Below are 20,667 nucleotides of genomic sequence, written 5' to 3'. Positions count from 1 at the left end.
TGTGAATTTCAAATACCAAGCACCTCGAAATCTCTTTAATAATCCATTGATGTGAGCATGATATTTTTAAGGTTTAAAATTGAGATAGGATGAAAGTTGTATATGTTAAATATTTCAGAAATCCAGAAGCAATACTGCTGATACACTCTTGTTTAGTTTCTTCAGATGATTTCTCAAAATTAAATCATTAATGGAAACGGGAAAATAATTATATTGTGTATAGATAATAACCCAAATGAAAGTATAGATTTCTGTTGTCTGTTCCCATAGAAGTCCCTCCTGGAGTGACTTGTGATGTGGATGTCAGCTATTCAAACAACTTGGTTAAACAGTGCCTTCAAAGAAGAAAGTGGAAGGAAACTTTGCTGATGCTGTGGGGTAGAACGGATGGAGAGAAGAGAAGTGAGGGAGGCCTCCTGTCCAGATGCTGCCTGAAGGACCTGAACTTGGCTGATATTGTTCCCCATTTTAGCAAATCTGATGGCAACAGAATACATGTGGTGAAGTGTCTTATTGAAATGGGAGGTAAACTTGTTTTTGCTTTATTATATTTTCTTCATCCTGATTTTAAAACCAGTGTTTTAATAATTAAAGTACTTAATTTAATTAAGTTAATTTTATAACTGGTTATAAAATAACTGATTTTATAACCAGTGTTTTAATAATTAAAGGATTTTAGGATTAAGCAGCTTTCATCATGCTGCCTGAGCCATGTGTACTGACAATACACTAAAGCATGTGATAATTAAGCACGCATTTCAGAAGTGATTTATATATTTTTATTTTCTCACTGCCTAACTCTCTTTATTTGTTAATTAGAAGTCACTGAGTATTCATTGTACACTGTATCTCCATTCTGTTGGAAAGAATCTGGACATCTCATTGACTGCTGACAGAAATCTAAATAATCCACACAGTGCCACATTGCAAAACCAAACGAATGGAGTGCAAGTTAAACAGGCTATGGGCCTAGTGTCTGGCATCATCTGTCAACTTGAGATTTACAGATCATATGATTTTGTAATTAGTATTGTTTTAGTCCTATAGTTTTAGTTTTTATCTGGAAAATGGGATCTACTCCTTAGTTCTTCACATCTCCAGTGATACAGGAACCCCCCAAAAAATTAATAAAATGTGTTATCGATTTAATATTGTCTAGATATTGATATTAACATACTGTAATAGGCTTGCTTGGAGACAGAATATTTTGAATACCCCGATAGTTAGCATTACTGTATGTAAAACTTTCCCTTGTATGGATTGCGCTGACAGAATACTTCTTGTAGAGTGCAGTGAAGTTCTGGCAGTTTGAGAGTGGATTTCAGACTAACCCTCCAGGCAAAATTTCTCAAGCTCCTGCAGACCCTTTGGTCTACAGAAGGGGTGCCCAACTAGTCGATCGAACGTGGAGTGCTTGCCAGTCGTTGGATCGCAAGAATGTTTGGCACAAAATAAATGGGCTATATGACTATTTACTTTTTTTGATAGCCTAAAAATTCATTCAGATCTGTACATGTGATGTCTTGCATTTTACTGCCGTTGTGTGTGTTTAACCCGTGTCGAATGGGTTGTAAAAGTCTCTTCCCTGAGTGCTGGCTGACAGTGGGGAAAAAAGGCTACAGGAGCTCTGTAAATAGTGTTGTGTATGCTACCCAAGAACGTTCTCGTGGTTATTGCCGCGCGAACTCCACATTGGGTACTGTGCATAGTGGAGCGAAACAGACTGTGACAAATTCGCCAACAGTTTCATAAGTTTGATTGCCTATTTGATGTAGTGTTTGAGCGAAAAATGATGAAGCAAAGAGACCGAAAACGTACCACGGAATGGGAGCATGATTATTTGTTTGTACTTTCGCATTCAAATCTGTAATGCTAGCGTCTACGCGAAAAAGGGAAATATAGAACAACATTTCAAAACTGCACAGCTAGCAGCAGTTGGTTTTCACGAGGCCTAATACAAGAGGGAAAGCGGCAATCGTTGCATCGTTCCGTGTGAGCCACATCCTGGCTAAACACAAAAAGTCATTCAGGGATCGAGAACTAATAAAAACATGTTTGGTGAGGCTGCTGACTTGCTGTTTGGAGATTAAAAAAACGGACATTTTTGGCAAAGTTCAGACAGCTGTTGCCTGAAATCAAAGAGTTTCTCAAGTCATCTAAACATGGTGAATATGCCCAATTAGAGAATGACCGGTGGCTTCTGGATTTAGCATTCCTCACAGACTTGACTGAACTGCTGAATGAGCTGAATGTCGAGGTGCAGGGACAAAATAAAAATGTCATCGACATGATCCGCAGTGTCAACACGTTAAGAAAAAAATTATAAGTGTTCTCAAGTAAGTTTTCTCAGTGCCAATGCTACCTTTAAGGTAGGATATTCTTTTTTCTAAAATGGGGAACATTACTTGTTTACAGTAACATAAGTCACTTGCTTTTATTTGCTGTAATTTTAGTGATGGGTATCGTTATTGTACTGATGTGCCCAGTCTGTTTTTCATATATCAGAGCTTCAAATACACACTGGTAGATTGCGCTGGACTGGCAAATGAAAAACTAGACCTTACATTAAAAAAGGTTGGGCATCCCTGGTGCCCAGTATATTTGGTTCATTTTTTCTAGAACATATTTCATTGCACTTCAAAATGCAATTCAATAATTTAAGTAGATATTTGCCATTATCAGTACAATAAAATTCCACCCATATGAAAAGTCCCCCTGGTCACAAACTGAGCTCTACTTTATGCCAATAAGCATGGCTTATTGCCTTGACCTCTGAGTGCTTGCTCCCTGGTAGCAAAAAAACACACTAAAATAAGCTAACATATTTTAAATGAGCTTCAGCTCACTTAAAACATGTTTGAGTGGGTATATGTGTGTATTACCGGTTGGTGACAAAAATGTGTTTAATGTGTCTGAACAGCCTCTCCAAATGGATATGGTGATCTAAAAGAATCACCCATCAATCTTTGTCTGAAGAATGAAGACTATGAATTGGTTTATCTTCTGCTGAAGAATGGGGGAAACACAAAGAGTTTTTCTGTCACATCTGGAGATACACCTCTTCACGCAGCTCTTCACATTGTTTCAGATAAAAAAGGTATATTTCAACCTATATCCTCTGTGCCAGACAAGTTTAAAGAGGACAAAGCACTTATCTGTTGTGACTTTTTGAAAAGTTGTCTCTATTATGTTATATATATGTTTATATTCATAAAATAAAGAACCATTCTTAATATTTTGTTACACTGTCAACATTGAGTACCATTTTGTATTGTAAAATATACCATTTTATAAAATGACAAGTTTGTTGCATTACTATTTTTTACTGTTGCATTTTGTCTCTAAACACTGGTTTTGTTTTACAGATGATATTGGCTTACACATTCTGAAACACTTTCTTGACGAATACAGTGCAGATCCAGCAAAATATGACTATCTCAATCCTAATACACAAGACCATGAAGGCAACACTTTACTTCATATGATCTTCCAGAAAAATTCATTTAGGCATCATGAAGATATAATGAACATGTTAGTAAAATTTGATATCAACAAAAAATTGAAAAATAATCAAGACAGAGAGGCAACTTTTCAAGTAAGTGGAAAGGATCCAAGACTTGTTTATTGGAACAAAATCCTCCCTAGAAACAAAAAGAAGCAGGATACAAGTTCAAAATCTCAGAGGACAAAAACTGTGAAAACAGTGATCAACTCAAAAAACTCCAAGCCGAAAGTTGTTGAACCAGCAGATGAACCAGAGTTCAAGGACATTGAAGCAAAGTCCAAGAAAGGCGAAAATGTTCAACAAGGTGAAGTGGAATGCAAACTGGTCACAGTGAGAGACAGTCTTGTGTATGAGATTGAAAAATTGATTCAACAGGGAGACTGGTCATGTATGTCACCCTGTGTTGATATCTCAGGGTCGATGGCATTACGAGACAATGACAACATAGACTACGCTATAGGCAATTCAGCCAACTACACTGAAAAGACAAGTGTCAAGAGTGAATCTTCAAAAGAGATTGATTTGCTGGAAGACCCAGAAGCTGAGGCGACACTGGAAGAAAATGAACCAGATGATGTTCTGAAAGAGGACTGTTTTCAGGCATTGGACTTTGACAACATGACCTGGGAAATTGAATGCACCTCTGAAGTTTTAAAGAAACTTGGAAGCAAAGAAGTCCAGTTGCACACAAGAAACAAAATTGTGCAGGTCATCCAGCAGTTAGGAAATGGAGAATGGACTGTCAGTCTTCAGAAGAAGCTTAAGCATCTTAAAAGTGAGATTAAGCTCTATGAGGCAAAACTTGACAAAGGGGCAAGGATGATGTGGGAGCTTGCAATAGACTTTTCACCTCGTTGCAGCGAAAATCCAGAGAAGATAATTGAAATGGAGCAGGCATCCAATGGTAATGTTAGGGCCACTGGAAGAGTCTACAGTGAAATGATCAGGATTTGGGACATTGTGCTTGACCACAACAAGCTCAATCATGCCATCGATACAATATGTCAAGCTTACAACCGTGGTTTGTCATGCGTTTTACGCAAGAAACTCAAAGGGCTTAACCAAGGTCAGTTTTCATCAAACCTGAACACAGAGAAACGCATTCCTCTCTGTTTTGTGGATTATGGTGAAAGTCAGACAATGGAAGATTACGTGACACCTGAATATTGCCCACCAGCAAGTGCGGTTGAAACAGAATACAATATTATGAAGTTTCATAGCTTCAGTACTAATATGGCACTCAACATACTTAGTAACATGGACACTAAGGTTGAATACCCCTTCAGGGTTGGGGAATTGGAATATGCTATAATAGACCTCTGCCCTAAACCCTTGGAAGCAATTATCTTGATAGGAAGAAGTGGGACTGGCAAAACCACCTGTTGCCTCTATCGACTGTGGAAGCAGTACCAGAAATACTGGGTTAAAGCAGAGCAAGCAGGTGAGCCTTTGCTTGTGAAAGTCATGTGGCCTAAACAGACACTTTCCGAAGGCCATGGTGTTGAGAATGATCTAGGAGAGGTGGAAGGGTCAACAAATTGTGCGGAATCAGAATGCCATGAAAGTGATGATGAAAATGACACTGTATCAAGTGAAGAGGATGTCCAGACCTGTGATGGAGCATGCTCTGCAGTAGCTCCTGCAGTGGAGGATGTAGTGGAATCACATATTGACAATGGTGCCCAACAAGATATAAACCAACTTGAGCACTTGCATCAGATCTTTGTGACCAAAAATCATGTTTTGTGCAAGGAGGTGCAGAAAAATTTTATTGAGCTGAGCAAGTCCACCAAGGCCACTAGTCACTACAAACCCCTGGATTCCAGTATTTACAGACTCCAGGATATCAAAGATGAACACTTCCCACTCTTCATCACTTCTCAGCAGTTGCTTCTGCTTCTGGATGGTTCACTGCCTGATCCTTTCTTCCCAAGGAATCCAGATGGGAGCTTGAAAAAATCTATTGTAGGCTGGTCCTCTCAGGATGAGATGTTGATTCCTGAGCTGCAGGATGACGATGAAGAAGAGGAGCTTGAAGATGAGATGGATGAAGAAGAAAATGTAATGGAAATCCAGATGCGAGAGACTGATCCCCGACAATTTGTAACATATGAGGTGTTTGCCTATGAAATCTGGCCTAAAATGGTCAAAGGTAAACCCCACTGTAACCCCGCCTTGGTTTGGAAGGAAATCAAGTCATTTTTAAAAGGGTCATTTGAGGCTTATAGCAGCCCAGAAGGTACCCTTTCAGAGGAGCAGTATAACAAGCTTGGTAGGAAGAGAGCTCCAAACTTCCAGGAGGACAGGACTGAAATTTATCGCCTCTTTCGCCTGTATCAGCAAATCAAGTCCCAGCGGGGATTCTTTGATGAGGAGGATGTTCTGCACAACTTGTCTATTAGACTTGCAAAACTTGACGAAATACCATGGTCCATTCATGAGCTTTATGGGGATGAGATCCAAGATTTTACCCAGGCCGAACTTTGTATGCTTATGAAAATAATCAATGACCCCAACTCCATGTTCCTTACTGGAGACACTGCACAGAGCATCATGAAGGGAGTGGCATTTCGCTTCAGTGATCTCAGGTCCTTATTCTATTATGCCAGCAAGAGCAATGCGGACAAGAAGAAGCGATCTCTTGTCAGAAAACCAAAGAGGATTTATCAGCTGTATCAGAACTACAGATCACATTCAGGTAAAAAGAGTTATTTCTATACATCTGTAATACATTTGGCAGATAGTATTTAAAGTGTGCATTGTTAACTGTACATCCCTCTAGCTTGGAACCAGTGGTGCTGTCTATATAGACAAATTTGAGTGGGGAACTGCATTGGTACAGTATGTGAGCTGCACAGGAACAGATAATCAAGAGAAAAGAAAACTATACACTCAAAACCAAAAGACCCAAAGCTTTGTCTTTGAATTCTTTTTAGTTACTCAGAGAAATGAGAGAGAGCAGGAATATGATACAAAGTGGTGGGTAAGGAGTAAGAAGATATGAGAATGGGTTGCTGGGTGAGATAGAACTTTGAGAGATGGGGAAGTGTGGAAGGCTGAGATCTGTAAATAAATAAGGTTAAATATATTAGATAAATTAGAGAGGTAGGGCTTACTTCAGTTGGGTCACACTTATCTCCAGGTCAGAATGATTCAGTAATCTCTCTTCATTTACAGATTTCTGTTTTACGCACTTCCTCTGCAACTCCAATATTCCTCTTTAGCTTTTCTTTTCATTTTCCCAGTTAAAAATTTTTCTTTTTCTACCCCTTGGCCTCATACTGTATGCCTGCCCTCACATACCATAAGAAGGCTTCCTTACTGAAATATTTTTTCTTTTTACTTTTCAGCCTCTATAATAACCTATACTTATACAGTATCTTTATTATATGTTTAGAAAGTAAATATTGTAGTATTTTCGGGTTCGGCAAGGGCACAGTGACTCAGACATTCGTTGAGTGAAAAACGGCGCTTTATTTTTCGGCACAGCCAGCACAGCAGTCCCGCGCCCGCACGCCAGCAGAGAGAGAGACAGAGTGAGAGTGAGAGAGAGAATGAGTGTGTGCCCGAGAGACGAGAGAGAGAGCAGCACCCAGGGGTCTGTTCAGGTAGCTACACAGGGATAGTGTGGCAATTGGGTAGAAGTATAACAGGGGTGCGAAACCAGGGAACTATTTACAAGAATCCGGGTGATCTCGCCAAACTGTACACCCGTTTTGCAATGGGTCTGCTGCACTGGTCAGCGGCTTTCCTAGTCCCCACTCTGACAACTACTACTTTTGTCCTGGCCCTCGGCGCGTACCCCCAGCCAGGCGCTCTTCAGCTGCAGCGCCAGGCAAATGCACTACACTATTTAAGTTTTCATTGTGGAATTTACCTCTGCTTTTTCCTCTACACCTCGCTATTCTAATCTCATGTGTATATACAGTACTCTTTAGGTGAAATTGGGTGTTGCATTAATGAATCGATTTAAATCTTAGACCGGTTGCCACTAAAAAATATTTATAAAGCATTTTACAGATTACACTGTACTGTAGTACGGATGAAATGTATTTAATATTCCAAATTCCAAATGTTTCATTGAAGGGATTCTGAATTTGGCATCTGGCATTGTGGACTTGCTGCAGTTCTTCTTCCCTGAATCATTTGACCGGTTGCCAAGGGACAGGGGATTGTTCGATGGGCCCAAGCCTACAGTCCTGGAATCCTGCAGTGTCAGTGACTTGGCTATTTTACTGAGGGGGAACAAGAGGAAGTCACAGCCCATTGAGTTTGGAGCTCACCAGGTTTGTGGTTTGTATACACTTTAAAAAAGTTACTGTAACCCCTAGATTCACTAACATCTTTGCATCCCTGAAGAGGCACCCGCCTGCTCTTTAATAATGTCATAGGCATTGATATCTAAGGGTGATTACAGAGCAATATGCTTGTGTTAAGGGGGTAATGCAACTCACTCAGAACCTTCTGCCTTATGGGAAATGTATAGATATTAAATATGTTCATTTATTTGTTAATTTCTTTTTTTAATTTAGTCTTTCCAAAACTTCAGGCAAAACGTCTTACTAGTTACTTATTATGCCGTTATAGACTCTCACCAGTTGATCTGTGTTCCTAGTAAAAGGAGGACCTTTTATTCTTCTGCTCTTAAATCTCTTCATTAGTTGCCTGTAAAGTCATGTACAGTATTCAATTTAAGACCTTGTTACTGACTTATAAGGCTCTGAATAGTCTGGCTCAATCATACATTTCTGAACTCCCTCATGTATACACTCTTTTCTGTAGGCTCCATTCAGTTGAGGCTGGTCCTTTGCTCTCTATACCTGGGAGTAAATGTTGGTCTGCTGGTGATCATGCTTTTTCAGTCACTGCTCAATTATTATGGAATGCCCTTCCTGTTTGTTCTATGTTCTTGTTTTCATTTTTACTGTTTTTTAAAATATTTTATCATTATGTGCAGTGTCCTTGCATTTGTAAAGGTGTTCTAAATTATTATTATTATTAAAATTAAAAAAAAAACTTTGGCTTCACTAGATGTTTATGGATACAGAGGTATTTTAAGTATATCAAGAATCCAGTGGAGAAGCTAGAATTGTCCCTGTTGTCTTTATACATATTATTTCAAAGTCTACAATATTTTAAAAGCTATAGCAGCTAAAATTAAAAGAACCTTAATAAATTTAAACCCTATGAATCCTAAATTACTTTATCAGGCAGTAGACATCCACCTCAGTTCTACAGCCCTTCTACAAAAGGAAAAAAAGAGGGGACAAATGCTGTATTTCCTCAGGGCTTTGGATATATTGTTGAGCATATTGTAATCACACTAAAAATGAACAGTTCTGTATCCTTCCCCCTATCAACTCTGTTCAGAACGTGACTATACTATTTATACAATATATGTATACACTAATTTTGATGCTGTGTATGACTGCATGTTGTTCTGTATACAAGAGTATAAGGCTCTTGAAATAGGCAGGGTAACAGATGCACAGATAGGCCAATTTATATTGCACACCAGTGAACTGTACAGTGCGTAAATGGTTCAGAAAATCAAGAAAAATGTAACTTCTTTCAGCTCTGTGTGACTGTTTCAAGTTCCTCTCTATAACCCAGTCAGCTAAACTAATTGAAGTTAAAACACACTAACGAAAACAGTCAACAGCCAAAGTCCATCACAAATCTAATTCCTAGTCTGGGATCCTAATGCTCTGCACTTCCTCGCTCAGTCTCCTCCAACTCTTACTCACTCCTGCTACATACCGCTAAATATCTACTTCCTGTGGCAGGCTGTAAATGAGCTTTCCATGAAGCCTTAGTTTCCTGGTTAAATGTGGTCGCCTGAGTTATCACTGTTTCTGGACTGTTCATGTGACAGTGGAACCGTATGTCTTCCACACCCCACAGGCTTCTGGGGTATGTAGTTGGTGCATGTTGCACCATTTTACCCCTCCTACATTACCCAATAGCATAAAATTTGTGTGTATATACTGTGTAACAAACGTTGTGTTTACATGCTCTTTTTGTTTTGGAGTTTTCCTCAGAAAAGATTGTTAATTTTATTGCCTGAACATGTGAACAACACTCAGTGCAGTGACATGTGTCCATCACCAGATGGCAATAAAAAACTATTAGGTGGTTTCTAATAGATATTTTTGTTAACTGTTAATTAAAACAAGGCCAGAAGTGTTAAAAGAAAGTGGGCAACATGCAAGGTCTCTTTGTATGATGGAACCCTTTTCTGGATTATTTTCAATTTGTACTTCATTATCTGTCTTTATACTCCAGGTGGTCCTTGTTGCAAATGAAACAGCTAAGGAAACAATTCCCGAAGAGCTGACCTTGGCACTGGTTCTCACCATTTATGAAGCTAAAGGCCTGGAATTTGATGATGTGCTGCTGTATAACTTTTTCACAGACTCCCAGGTGTGATTCTGAAAATTTTGGACAAATTTATCTGACATACTCTTTGCATTTTAGATGTATCTGATTTGTATGGAGTGGTTTGACCTGGGAAGTTTTTGCACTTTGCTGACAAAAGCAGTTTATTCATAACCTGTTGTATTACTTATTACTAATAGTGGCACAATAACATAAGAAGGTAGTTCTGTTTAGGAATTTGATTTATCTTGTTATAAAATATTGTTTTGATACTATTATTACTATGTACTATTATTATGGGTCCTCTGTTTGGGGAGGGAGGTGGGTGAGTTGAACAAATTCTAACAAAGGAAGAAAGTGTAAGAATGAGAAACTTCACACTATAATTTCTGTCAGCCTTACTAAAGAATTGCCCAGATAAACTATTCAAGTACTAACTTTAGATTTTCCAAAACACTTCAGTATGGAAATACTGTACAGAAATTTACCCTTGTGTTGAGAACCTTTTGATTACTTTTATTTAAAAAAAAAAACTTGAAAAGTTTGAAAACTTGAAAACTTTAAGACCTACTGTACACCTGCATCGTAGGGGATAAGATAAGGGTATTTCCTGTTTTTGAGGTGCAGATTACAGCTTGTAATTGTTTATTTATCCTGTGTGGTTAGGCTGGAAAAGAGTGGCGTGTGATCTCCTCCTTCAGCCACACCAGTGCACAGGCATCATCAAGTGGGCCAGTTGTGGAAGTCCCCCTGGAGGAGGCAACTTCTGTGCAGACCAGACCTCTGGAGTTCAATGCTGATTTGCACAAGGTGCGGTCTGGATAACATGGGTCTTAAAAGTGGAAGCATTCCCTTTTGTCTCTGACTGGTAACTTACTGTATGAGTATCGCTGTATCAAGCTTCTTCAGGTCCCAGAAGGAAAACACCACCAATTTCAATGATTTGAAATTCAAAAAATAATTCTGAGTGGGAATCTGAGATACTGGTTCTTTAGCCCTATCTTAACCATATCTCCTCCTAAACAGTTTTCACAGGACTTCAAGTACAGTTGCAGTTTTCCTCAATTATTACTCTGATAACTGAAACTTGTGGAGTGATAATTTTTTAATGTAAAACTCTGAATCCTTCATCTTTAACTCTTTGCACATTTTAATTATTTCTATGACGTGTCAGCTTTGTGTATCCTGTGGAGCAAAGAATGATTCCTCATTACATCAGTAATTACAGTTAGTAAATGTGTAATTTTATTGTGTCATTCTCTTGTTTTTGTTTCCTGAAGATGTTGAATGATGAATTAAAACAGCTGTACACAGCTGTCACCAGAGCCAGGGTAAATCTTTGGCTATTTGATGAAAACCAAGAGAAGCGTGGTCCTGCATTTGAGTATCTTATCAAGGGACAGTATGTGCAGGTGGTCAAGACTGATGAAAACACTGGTAAGTTTCTATTAAATCCTGTACAAAGTATACTTGCATATGTATTTTATTACAATGTGCTGATTGTGATTTTAATAAATCTCTTCCATATCTAAACTGTTTGGTCAAAGGATAGAAAATCTTTAGCAAAAGAAGCAAATAAGTAAAACAAAAAGATCATAAGAAGGGCCACATAAGAGAAGAAGTGATTAATTGTTATTTGATACAGATATCTCAGTGAATGAAGAATCCGCCAGTCTCGGCATTTGACTAAGCAATGTGTTCCAAAACCCACAAGTGCCTCCTCTTCTTAGTAAAATGGCAGAGATTCTGTTTAATGCATACTGAAGCAGGTCTGAACATTGTGTGCCTGTTTCATCCCTTATTTTTTTACAGATCTTGATGACAGTATGTTTGTTAAAAGTTCAACACAGCTAGAGTGGATTGAGAGAGGAGATTACTTTGCAAAACATCAGTGCTGGAAGGTAATTAATAAAACTTTTTTTCTGAATTATTGTACTGGAGTATTTTGTCATTAACATTTCAAATGAGTTAAAGGACAGTAGGTATCTTATCATTATTTTTTTTATTTGTTTTCTTCCTAGATTATTTAATGTCAGTCATACTACTGCTGCTTATCTGTTATCATTCTACAAACACATTCTACACCACTTTACTGAAACTTTTGGGATTGACTGCACAGATATTAGAATACACCCATTGAAAAAGGTTTTGTCTTTGAGAAAACTTTTTGTTTTTAAAAATGTTTCTGCTAGAGCAGTTAACTTGGCAATCTTCTGCCCAGATAATGCAACAAAGGAATGTATAGTATTGAAGAAATAACGTGCAGCATCCAGTCAATAAAGTGACAAGTGATGTTTGGAAGGCTTGTCAGTGTAGGATAGTATTATACACTGGTAAGTTGTATAATAGGATAGTATGGATGTGTAGGATAGTATGATAGGATAGCCAGCAGCCATATCACCCTGCAACTCACAACTGGCAACCCACTGAAGCTAAACAGGTGTGAGCCTGGTCAGTACCTGGATGGGAGACTAAGGTTGCTGCTGGAAGAGGTGTTAGTGGGGCCAGCAGGGGGCGCTTACACTTCGGTCCATGTGGGTCCTAATGACCCAGTATAGTGACGGGGACACTATACTGTAAACTGGCGCCGTCCTTTGGATGAGACGTAAAACCGAAGTCCTGACTCTCTGTGGTCATTAAAAATCCCAGGATGTTTCTCGAAAAGAGTAGGGGTGTAACCCCAGCATCCTGGCCAAATTTCCCATTGGCCCTTACCAGTTATGGCCTCCTAATAATCCCCATCTATGAATTGGCTTCATTACTCTGCTCATAGCTGATGTGTGGTGAGTGTTCTGGCGCACTATGGCTGCCGTCACATCATCCAGGTGGATGCTGCACATTGGTGGTGGTGGTGGAGGGGAGTCCCCATTACCTGTAAAGCGCTTTGAGTGGAGTGTCCAGAAAAGCGCTATATACGTGTGAGCAATTATTATTATTATTATAATAGTATTGAGACTACTGTATTTTATTGTTTCTAGGTTGCTGCCAAATGCTACCAGAAAGGAGGTTCTGCCGATAAGGAAAAGTTGGCCTTAGCTAATTTTGCAGTTCTTAACGTGCAATACAAGAAAGTCAGTCCCAAGTAAGTAAGATGTTTTTTAAAATGAATTTTGAAGCATCATACTGTACATCCAAGTATATATGAAGAGAAACTCCAGGTAGGACTAGTGACCACAAGAGGTCAGTGTTGTCTTAGTTCAAATAATATACATCTGCTGCTGAGAATTCTTTTAAATTTAAAACAGATTTTAATAAGATTTCCATTTCTAAGCAAGCTAAATCAAACACTGTAACATTTACATTTTTAAATGTTTTCCTAACTGATGTAATATTAACAACAGTAATTATTGAAATTGCTTTTAACATACCTCATTTATTTAAATGTGCGTAAAATGGGAGTATTTTGGGGAAAGAATTTGTGTGACTAACCTTTAACAGCAATAGAATATTTTCGTGTTATATATTTCCAATAAAAACATGATATTAGTGTGATTTTTGGATAGACCTTAATAATGAGAAAATTGTATTTCTACAAGCTTATCTACTTTTTCATCTTTTAATAGAGAGATGCAGCTAGAGTACTTGCAGCTGTCCAAGACTTACCTGGAGTGCGGTGTGCCAAAGCTGTCTATGAAATGTTTGAAAAATGCAAAAGAGTACAAGCTGTGTGCACAGCTGTGTGAGAGCTTGGGAAAGGTGAGGCACAGCTGATCCTGAAGGTCATTGTGTTTTGTTTTTCCATAGAATTTCAGAGGAAAAATACTTTGTAATCATAGATGCTTCTTTGAGCTTTTATATTAGCATTTGAAAATAGGGTAACTGTGATGATACAGGTAATGGATTATGTAGTAAGTAATAAATCGAAAACTTTCTAATGGTGGTGTCAAGTCTCAATTCTGGTACTGCAACCCAGATGAAGAAAACTACAGCATGACAGATGCTTAATTTAGAAGTTACTGAATATACTTCCTAGCAAAATGTAAAACAATATAAAATGTAAATAAACCTAAAACAATACTCCTAAATCATTTAGTGAATGCACATTAACTTTATTTTATCCTGTTGGTAATCTATTTTACAATGTTTCAGATGAAGGAAGCAGCAGTGTTGTACAGAAAAGCAGAATGCTACAAATCTTCTGCTAAGTGCTTTGAAAAAGCAGCGGAGTATGAGATGGCAATGAAAATGTACTGCATGGCAGAGTTATTTGATGAAGCAGCTGAGGTACTGGAAAGGTATGTGCCATTATCCAGAAGACAGAACTGTTCTTACGAGACAATAGCTGTTTTCATTCGTCAGCTTTTCATTAACACCAGTGTTGTTTTTTTACAGGTGGGATCTGAAGCAGACCAAAGTTCCCTACACTAAAAAGTACTTCTACCTGGAGGCTGCTGCCAGATATCACAAACAGAAAAATCTGCCAAAAATGGAAGCATGTCTCTCAAAATTATCTCCAGATGATCAACTCGTTTTCTTAAAAGAAAATGGTTACTTGACCCAAGCAGCTGGTGTTTTGAAAATGTTACAGCGGGAGGAAGATGCAGCTACTTTGATGAGAGAGTATGGATACCTGACCAAAGCGGCAGAATTTTCTAACAGACTGGAGTACAAAGCCGAGTGCCTTCTTGCTTATGCCCGCATTCAGTCCTGCGAAAAAAAGCTTGATACCTTACAGAAAGAAGAAGTAAGGAAAGTGTTAGGAGATGCTTTACAAATGTTCAGGAAGACACAGCAGCCATATGGAGTAGCAGAAGTAACTCTGTTGGAAGGCTTGTTCACAAAGCAAATTCAAACAACTGTCAGGCATGCATTCGAGATGTTTCTGAAAGAAAGTCATACTGCTGGAGCATTAGAGGCCCTCTGCACTCTGCTTAGTCATTCTGTCTTAACGGTTTCAAATTTAAGTCAGTACCTGACATGCATTTCAATGGTGCTGAAGCTGGTCAAAGCCCTGGCAAAACCAGAAAACAATGAAGAGAAAGAAATGGTGAAATCTTGCTTTGACTTCTATGGAATCATTCAAATAGATGATAGCCAGAGCCGTATCCCAAAGAATGATGGAGCAAGGATTTTGCAGTTTATTCTCAATGATGATGCAAGCCTAAAAGAAAATACTATATCTGAGCTTACTTCCTACAGGTTAAACACAAACGATGTGAAATCTGTCCTAAAAAGTCACTTGCTGAGAAAATTATACATTTGTGCAAAGGAGATGATCTCTGGTTGTCAGGCAGTTCCAAATGTGTGTTTGAAGTATGTGTGTGGTCTTGATTGCAAGTTGGAAAATTGCACAGATCTTCACAAGCCACTCCAGAGACATGAAGCCAAATCTGCCATCCATTCCAAGGTTTATCTTACAGCTTTGAATGGGATGCTGTTAGAAGCTAAGAAGCTATGCAAAGAAAACTCTCTTCCTGAAGTTGAAGATTTCCAAAACATTTTGACAGGAGATGAGTATGCATTATGCAAGTCTCTCATCAGGACTGTTTTTCCAAAGCATTTTCACCAAAGAGTTGTATCTGACAACAGTGTTGCCTGCAAAGAGATCCTTTCATTAACCCAGACTGTACCATTTGAGAGCTACAGAATGGTTCTGAGGGATTATATCTCAAAACGATTTAAAGATGAAAAGGATTTCATCAGGAGAGAATCGACTGATTTGTGGCTAGAGGCGACAAAGGTCTACCTCCTGTCTTCTGATTTCCCTGACAAACTGGATAAATTGCTTTTTAAAGAGGAGAATCTATACCAGAATGAACTGAACACAAACACACAGAGAAAGGGCAAAGCTGGGATGTTACAAGGTAAACAACAGCACTTTAACTTCTTCAGGCTTTTCCTTATGATGACTCGGGAACTTTACAAGAACCCTGAGCAGTGCATTCACACATTCTATCGTTTTCTGAATGTGCCAGTCAGGAAATGTAAACAACATATGATTCCAGACATTGGAAATACAGTCATGCTGATTGAGTTTCAGTTTGTCTTGACCTGTGCTTTTCTGATGCACTTTTGCAAAAACATGGTAGTATGTTTGCCAAAGAGCTATCTTGCGCTCCTTCATTTCTGGGAATTCATGCTGAAAAATAAGCCATGGTGTCATGTGGTGCATTCTTACAAACCAAGGGATGTACCATATTTCATAAAGAAATTGAAAAGCCATCTTTGTTACCTTGCTGAAGTAATGAGTGGTCATGTGAATGAAAATTTCAATGTCTTGGTGGACGCCTTTAGTGACTCAGAATACACTGGCTCAGGAGAAGCTGAGAGATCTGCGGTGCTGTGTCTGGTGATGCTTGTGAATGTAGGGCAAGTCCTGGATTCCAGATGTGAAACCTATCTTCGCTGCAACTTCATAACAGCAAAGGAAGAGTTGATGAAACTCCAAGATCCAGGTCAAGTCTCCAAGAGGATCATGCGTGTCGTTAACAGTGTAAATACATCCAGAAATATCAAAGATGTGGTCGAAGCCCTTGAGGTATTGTTGAAGGAAAGGGATGATGAGTACCTTATGGATTGCAGGTGGGACAGTTTTAATAAGGATATTCATTTCAGAACCGTCACTGTCGCTCGATTCAATTACATTTTGCTGCCCATATCCCTGTCCTCCCCATCCTCTGATAAAACTCATGCAGCTGTTTATGAGGAAGATATTGAAGAATCTGAATACCATCTGCAGGTATTTCGTGCAGAGCAGCACAGAATTAATTGGAGGGTAGCCATCAGAAAATGCATTTTGGTAAACAGGGCGATAGCCATAATGCGAGAGAAATCAGGGGATGGACACATTAAACGGATGATCCCTAAAAATTTCATTAAAGCTGACATTGACACTACACAGTGTGACTTGTGTGGCATCAGGTTTGGGAAGAATTTGGTAAAACCTTCTGATGAGCAAACTGGGGAGGAGCTAGAAGAGGAAAACCTTGAAACTGAAGAAGGAAATGAAGAGCATGATCAAGTGGCAGACAACAATGAAATCTCATTCAAAGAAGATTACCAAACACACTTGTCTAGTGAGAAACATAGACTACAGCAGGATTGCTATGAGAAGTACTTGCACTATTTTGCTGAGCATGCAGACCCTTTAATCACAAGTTCCAAAAAGGTTCTTGAAGATCTGGATGCCTACAAAGCAGGCATTTTTTCTCTGGGAGAACAGTTAAAGGTTGTGGAAGGAAAACTGAGGAGTTCCCTTCAAAACTTCATGTCTTCCATGGAGAGTATCTACAAGACTAAAAACTGGGCCTCAGGTAATACACATTTTACTATATTTACAACATAATACTATTATATTATTTAGCATTTTATATGTAGGTATCAGTTTGTAGTAGATGTATTATGCTTTTTATACTTTTTAATGTGACTCAGTTAACTGCATGAGTTTTATCTGAAAGTATTACCTCCTTGTTTAGAAAAATGCTTCTTTTCCTCCAAACTAAAAGATGGCATCAACTATGAAAGTTTTAATAAAGAATGTAGAGCAAAGCTGATGCAAAGTGATAGAAAAGCTCATTGGAATCGAAAAGCTATTTGTTATGATTAATGTTTTAGGCATATGCAACATTGTAAATATCATTGCACATTATTTTTCCAAAGACACTTGATGCAGATACCTTTCTTGGGAACTTTTATTTTTTCTTAGGCATTGAGAAACTGTCCCAGAAAATTTCATTTCTGAGTGCGGCACTGCATGAGGCTAAGGAAGATATGAGACTAGCCGAAACAGGAATGTATGCAAATGAAGGTGTGTGAGTTCAGTCACGTTTGTAACAGAGATGGTGTTTGCACTCTTTCTTAGAGTTTTAACATCTTCCACAGTCTTTGCTTGAACTCACTAAATATGGAAAAGAATATTGTTACCCTCAGAAGTGATTCATTTAGTCTCTAGAATCAACATGAAAGACCTTTGTGTATCATTTGGAATATCATTGTGTATCATAGAGGAATGTGTTACAGTGTTTGAAAGAAAATCTTTATAGGTATACATTGCTGAGATGTCCTTTACTGGAAACACTGGAGGTGCTATTTTGCTTTTTACATTTTTTAATGAAATTGTGATTGTTAATATTAAAGACACTATACCAAGAGTATTTTACTATCAGCTGACTTTTTTCATGAATCCTGGCTGAGATGCCTTGTGGATTCATTTAACATGCATTTTCCACTCATTAATAATAATATTTTTAAATACACTGCTTTGTGAATATGTTCAATGCTGTATTTTGCGTTATGTTCTTCAGTTGCACTGTTCTTCACTAATTTTCTTTCTTTATGCAGAAACAATTTTAAGATGATCTTCTACTGAAGTTACAGCCATTGTATTTTATGCTAACAGTCAAATCTTTTTTGAAACAGTTTTTTGTAGTACAACAACTATATTTTTAGCATTATGACAGTACAAAAGGCAGCAAAATATTGATAATGGGAAATGCCTGAGAATGAGTTACACTTAATTGGTAATTGACTTATGGATTAGCTACCCCTTCATATTGATTACTCGCCCATATATTTACCTTGCAGAGTGTGGTTGTCTAGCTATACATTTTTATTAAAGTGAAATGAAAATTGTCATATGGCAAATTTTATTTCTATCTTTATCATACTTAGCTGTTTTAATAACAGTTATTATACTAAAATGAATCAGTATTTGAGACTTTCTATAAATTGTTGGTATCATTAGATGCATCTGTTGTAACTTCTAAGACTTCAGCACAGCAGTAACTAAATGGTGATTCTACCACAACATCATTACTGCAAATTCCTTTTTTTTTTAATTAACAGAAACCGGAGACTTCAAAGACAACGGTTTGGAAGATGATGCTGTTGATGAGCCTGAGAAGTTTGAGGAGCTTACTCACAATAAAAAGAGGAGAGGCAAGAAGGGGAAATCTGGCAAAAGAAGAAAGTATTGATGCCTGATGTGTGGGAAATTTAAGCTGCAAAGCCATGGACTGCACAGTTCTTTAAAGAACTTGTAACAGCCACTCAGTACAGACAACCTAACAGCCGAACAGCTAAACTCATTCTCATGTATTTTAGATTTCTGCAGTGATCTTCAGCTTCATTATAATCTTAGTATTATTTTATTATTTGCTTAGACAACAGAAAACTGTCTTTTTTACTTTTTAAGAAATGATAAATATACTTTTTAGAACAATTCAGGACATTTTTTAATAGTTTCTCATCACATTCATTTGAACTTTACTGTATTTCTGTTTTATATTCAGTATTTCTGTATGGAGACCTTAATTTAGTCATGCTTATGTACAGTTATATTTATAATTTCAATTTGTATTTTTTGTTGAAGAATATTGATGCCATTATGGCATTTTTTTTCTTTATGCCACTGCTGATACTGTAGGTACAGTAAGTATCTACACAGTGTTCCTTTCAGTAAATGTGCAGGATGATCTAAATACAAAAGTTTATTCTGATTCCATTTGAATTTGACTTACTGTACTTAACATTTGGAAACAACAACTGAAGTGATTGACTTATTTTTTACATACAGTATATATTTAAATGTTAGTCAGGAAAAAATGTTCAAAACAAAACGTTCTAGTGAACTCTATTTTTTATATATTTTATAGAATAAACAAGATGTACCCTTTAAAACTGTGATATTACTACAGAAGTAGAAAATAACTGATTCTATACACTATAAAGACAATTAAAATGATCAACAGCAAAAGATCTTAAGATCTAAACATTGTATTGAACAGTTCTGTTTTCTTTAAATGATGATCATTCATTGGTATTTTGAGAATAAAGTATTTGACTGAAGTTTAATTTCTCTAAGGCCTATGGAAAAAACGCTTAAAATTGCATGAGCAACTAAGTATTTCATATGCTAGAATGAGGTTAGAAAGACAGTGTTAATGTTATGCATTACTCGTTTATAGTTAAAATACAATTTAAAGCTCTCTATACTGTGTAAAAGTTTATATTTAACCAGGTACTGTAAGAAAATTGATCATTAACACTAATAGATCCTGATTCATCGTGATTCTAAAAGGAATGTTAGGAGCCTTTATATCTAGTAACCTGTTTACAATCCCTAATGAAAATGTTTTTAGTTCTCTTTAAGCATAAATAGAACTCAAAACACACATGTGATAATGGATATATAAGAAACAAGTGGTTATCCTTCAAATTCTTTGTCAAATTAAGAGTATAGGAGAAATTGTTTTTTAAAAAAGCTTCGTTTTGTTTGTACTAGACCTCAGCACCAGGATGGGCATTACTTCAGATCCTGAAAGACAAATGCATTCTGAACTCTGAGCTAACAGAAACCAATGGAAACAGACCCATGCAGAGAAAGGCTAACAATTTTAGAAGAAAGAAACAAATCACTACCCAGTACCCATGTGATGTTCCTTAAATTGTGCTTGAAATTGCAGGAACTGTCCTGCTTTGACCTTGTCAGCCAAAATCAGTCATTTTTTTGCCCTTGCTCCCATGAAGCTAAAGAGGATTCCATTGGGAAGGACAAACCACATTATTTAAAAATACTGGCTTTAAATCTTTATATGGGATTGGACTTCCAGTGATTTGCATCAGTCACTTCACTTAATGCTGGATTTTTTATCATGAATAATCTCTTAATCATGTAATAGGTTTATTCCATGCTGAAAAAAAGAAGAAAGAGAACACAGCTCCACGGCCGAAACGTTGTGTTCTCTTTCTTCTTTTTTTCAGCATGGAATAAACCTATTACTTGTTCCTTTGCAGCCTACGCATGCTGACGCAGCTACCCACCTGAACTACTATCTCTTAATCAT

General features: G+C 37.6%; 1 protein-coding gene across 3 annotated transcripts in view; it reads left to right on the top strand.

Annotated features, from left to right (window-relative positions):
- Positions 1-19,669, top strand: part of LOC148822755 (TPR and ankyrin repeat-containing protein 1-like) — a 37,186-nt gene extending 17,517 nt beyond the window's left edge. For all 3 annotated transcript variants that reach the window (XM_088929495.1, XM_088929493.1, XM_088929494.1), the window contains exons 11-24: positions 271-525; positions 2,921-3,097; positions 3,366-6,203; positions 7,592-7,791; positions 9,791-9,928; positions 10,550-10,693; positions 11,164-11,320; positions 11,696-11,784; positions 12,862-12,965; positions 13,447-13,579; positions 13,973-14,118; positions 14,216-17,136; positions 17,529-17,630; positions 18,668-19,669. In XM_088929495.1, coding sequence (XP_088785621.1) covers positions 271-525; positions 2,921-3,097; positions 3,366-6,203; positions 7,592-7,791; positions 9,791-9,928; positions 10,550-10,693; positions 11,164-11,320; positions 11,696-11,784; positions 12,862-12,965; positions 13,447-13,579; positions 13,973-14,118; positions 14,216-17,136; positions 17,529-17,630; positions 18,668-18,798 — 7,535 coding nt within the window. In that variant the 3' untranslated portion in view covers positions 18,799-19,669. The remainder of the gene's footprint in view (positions 1-270; positions 526-2,920; positions 3,098-3,365; positions 6,204-7,591; positions 7,792-9,790; positions 9,929-10,549; positions 10,694-11,163; positions 11,321-11,695; positions 11,785-12,861; positions 12,966-13,446; positions 13,580-13,972; positions 14,119-14,215; positions 17,137-17,528; positions 17,631-18,667) is intronic.
- Positions 19,670-20,667: the final 998 nt, after the last annotated feature.

Source organism: Atractosteus spatula, chromosome 12 (assembly GCF_055471065.1).
Source record: "Atractosteus spatula isolate fAtrSpa1 chromosome 12, fAtrSpa1.hap1, whole genome shotgun sequence".
Lineage (NCBI taxonomy): Eukaryota > Metazoa > Chordata > Actinopteri > Semionotiformes > Lepisosteidae > Atractosteus > Atractosteus spatula.
This window is presented reverse-complemented; position numbering and strand designations above follow the sequence as displayed.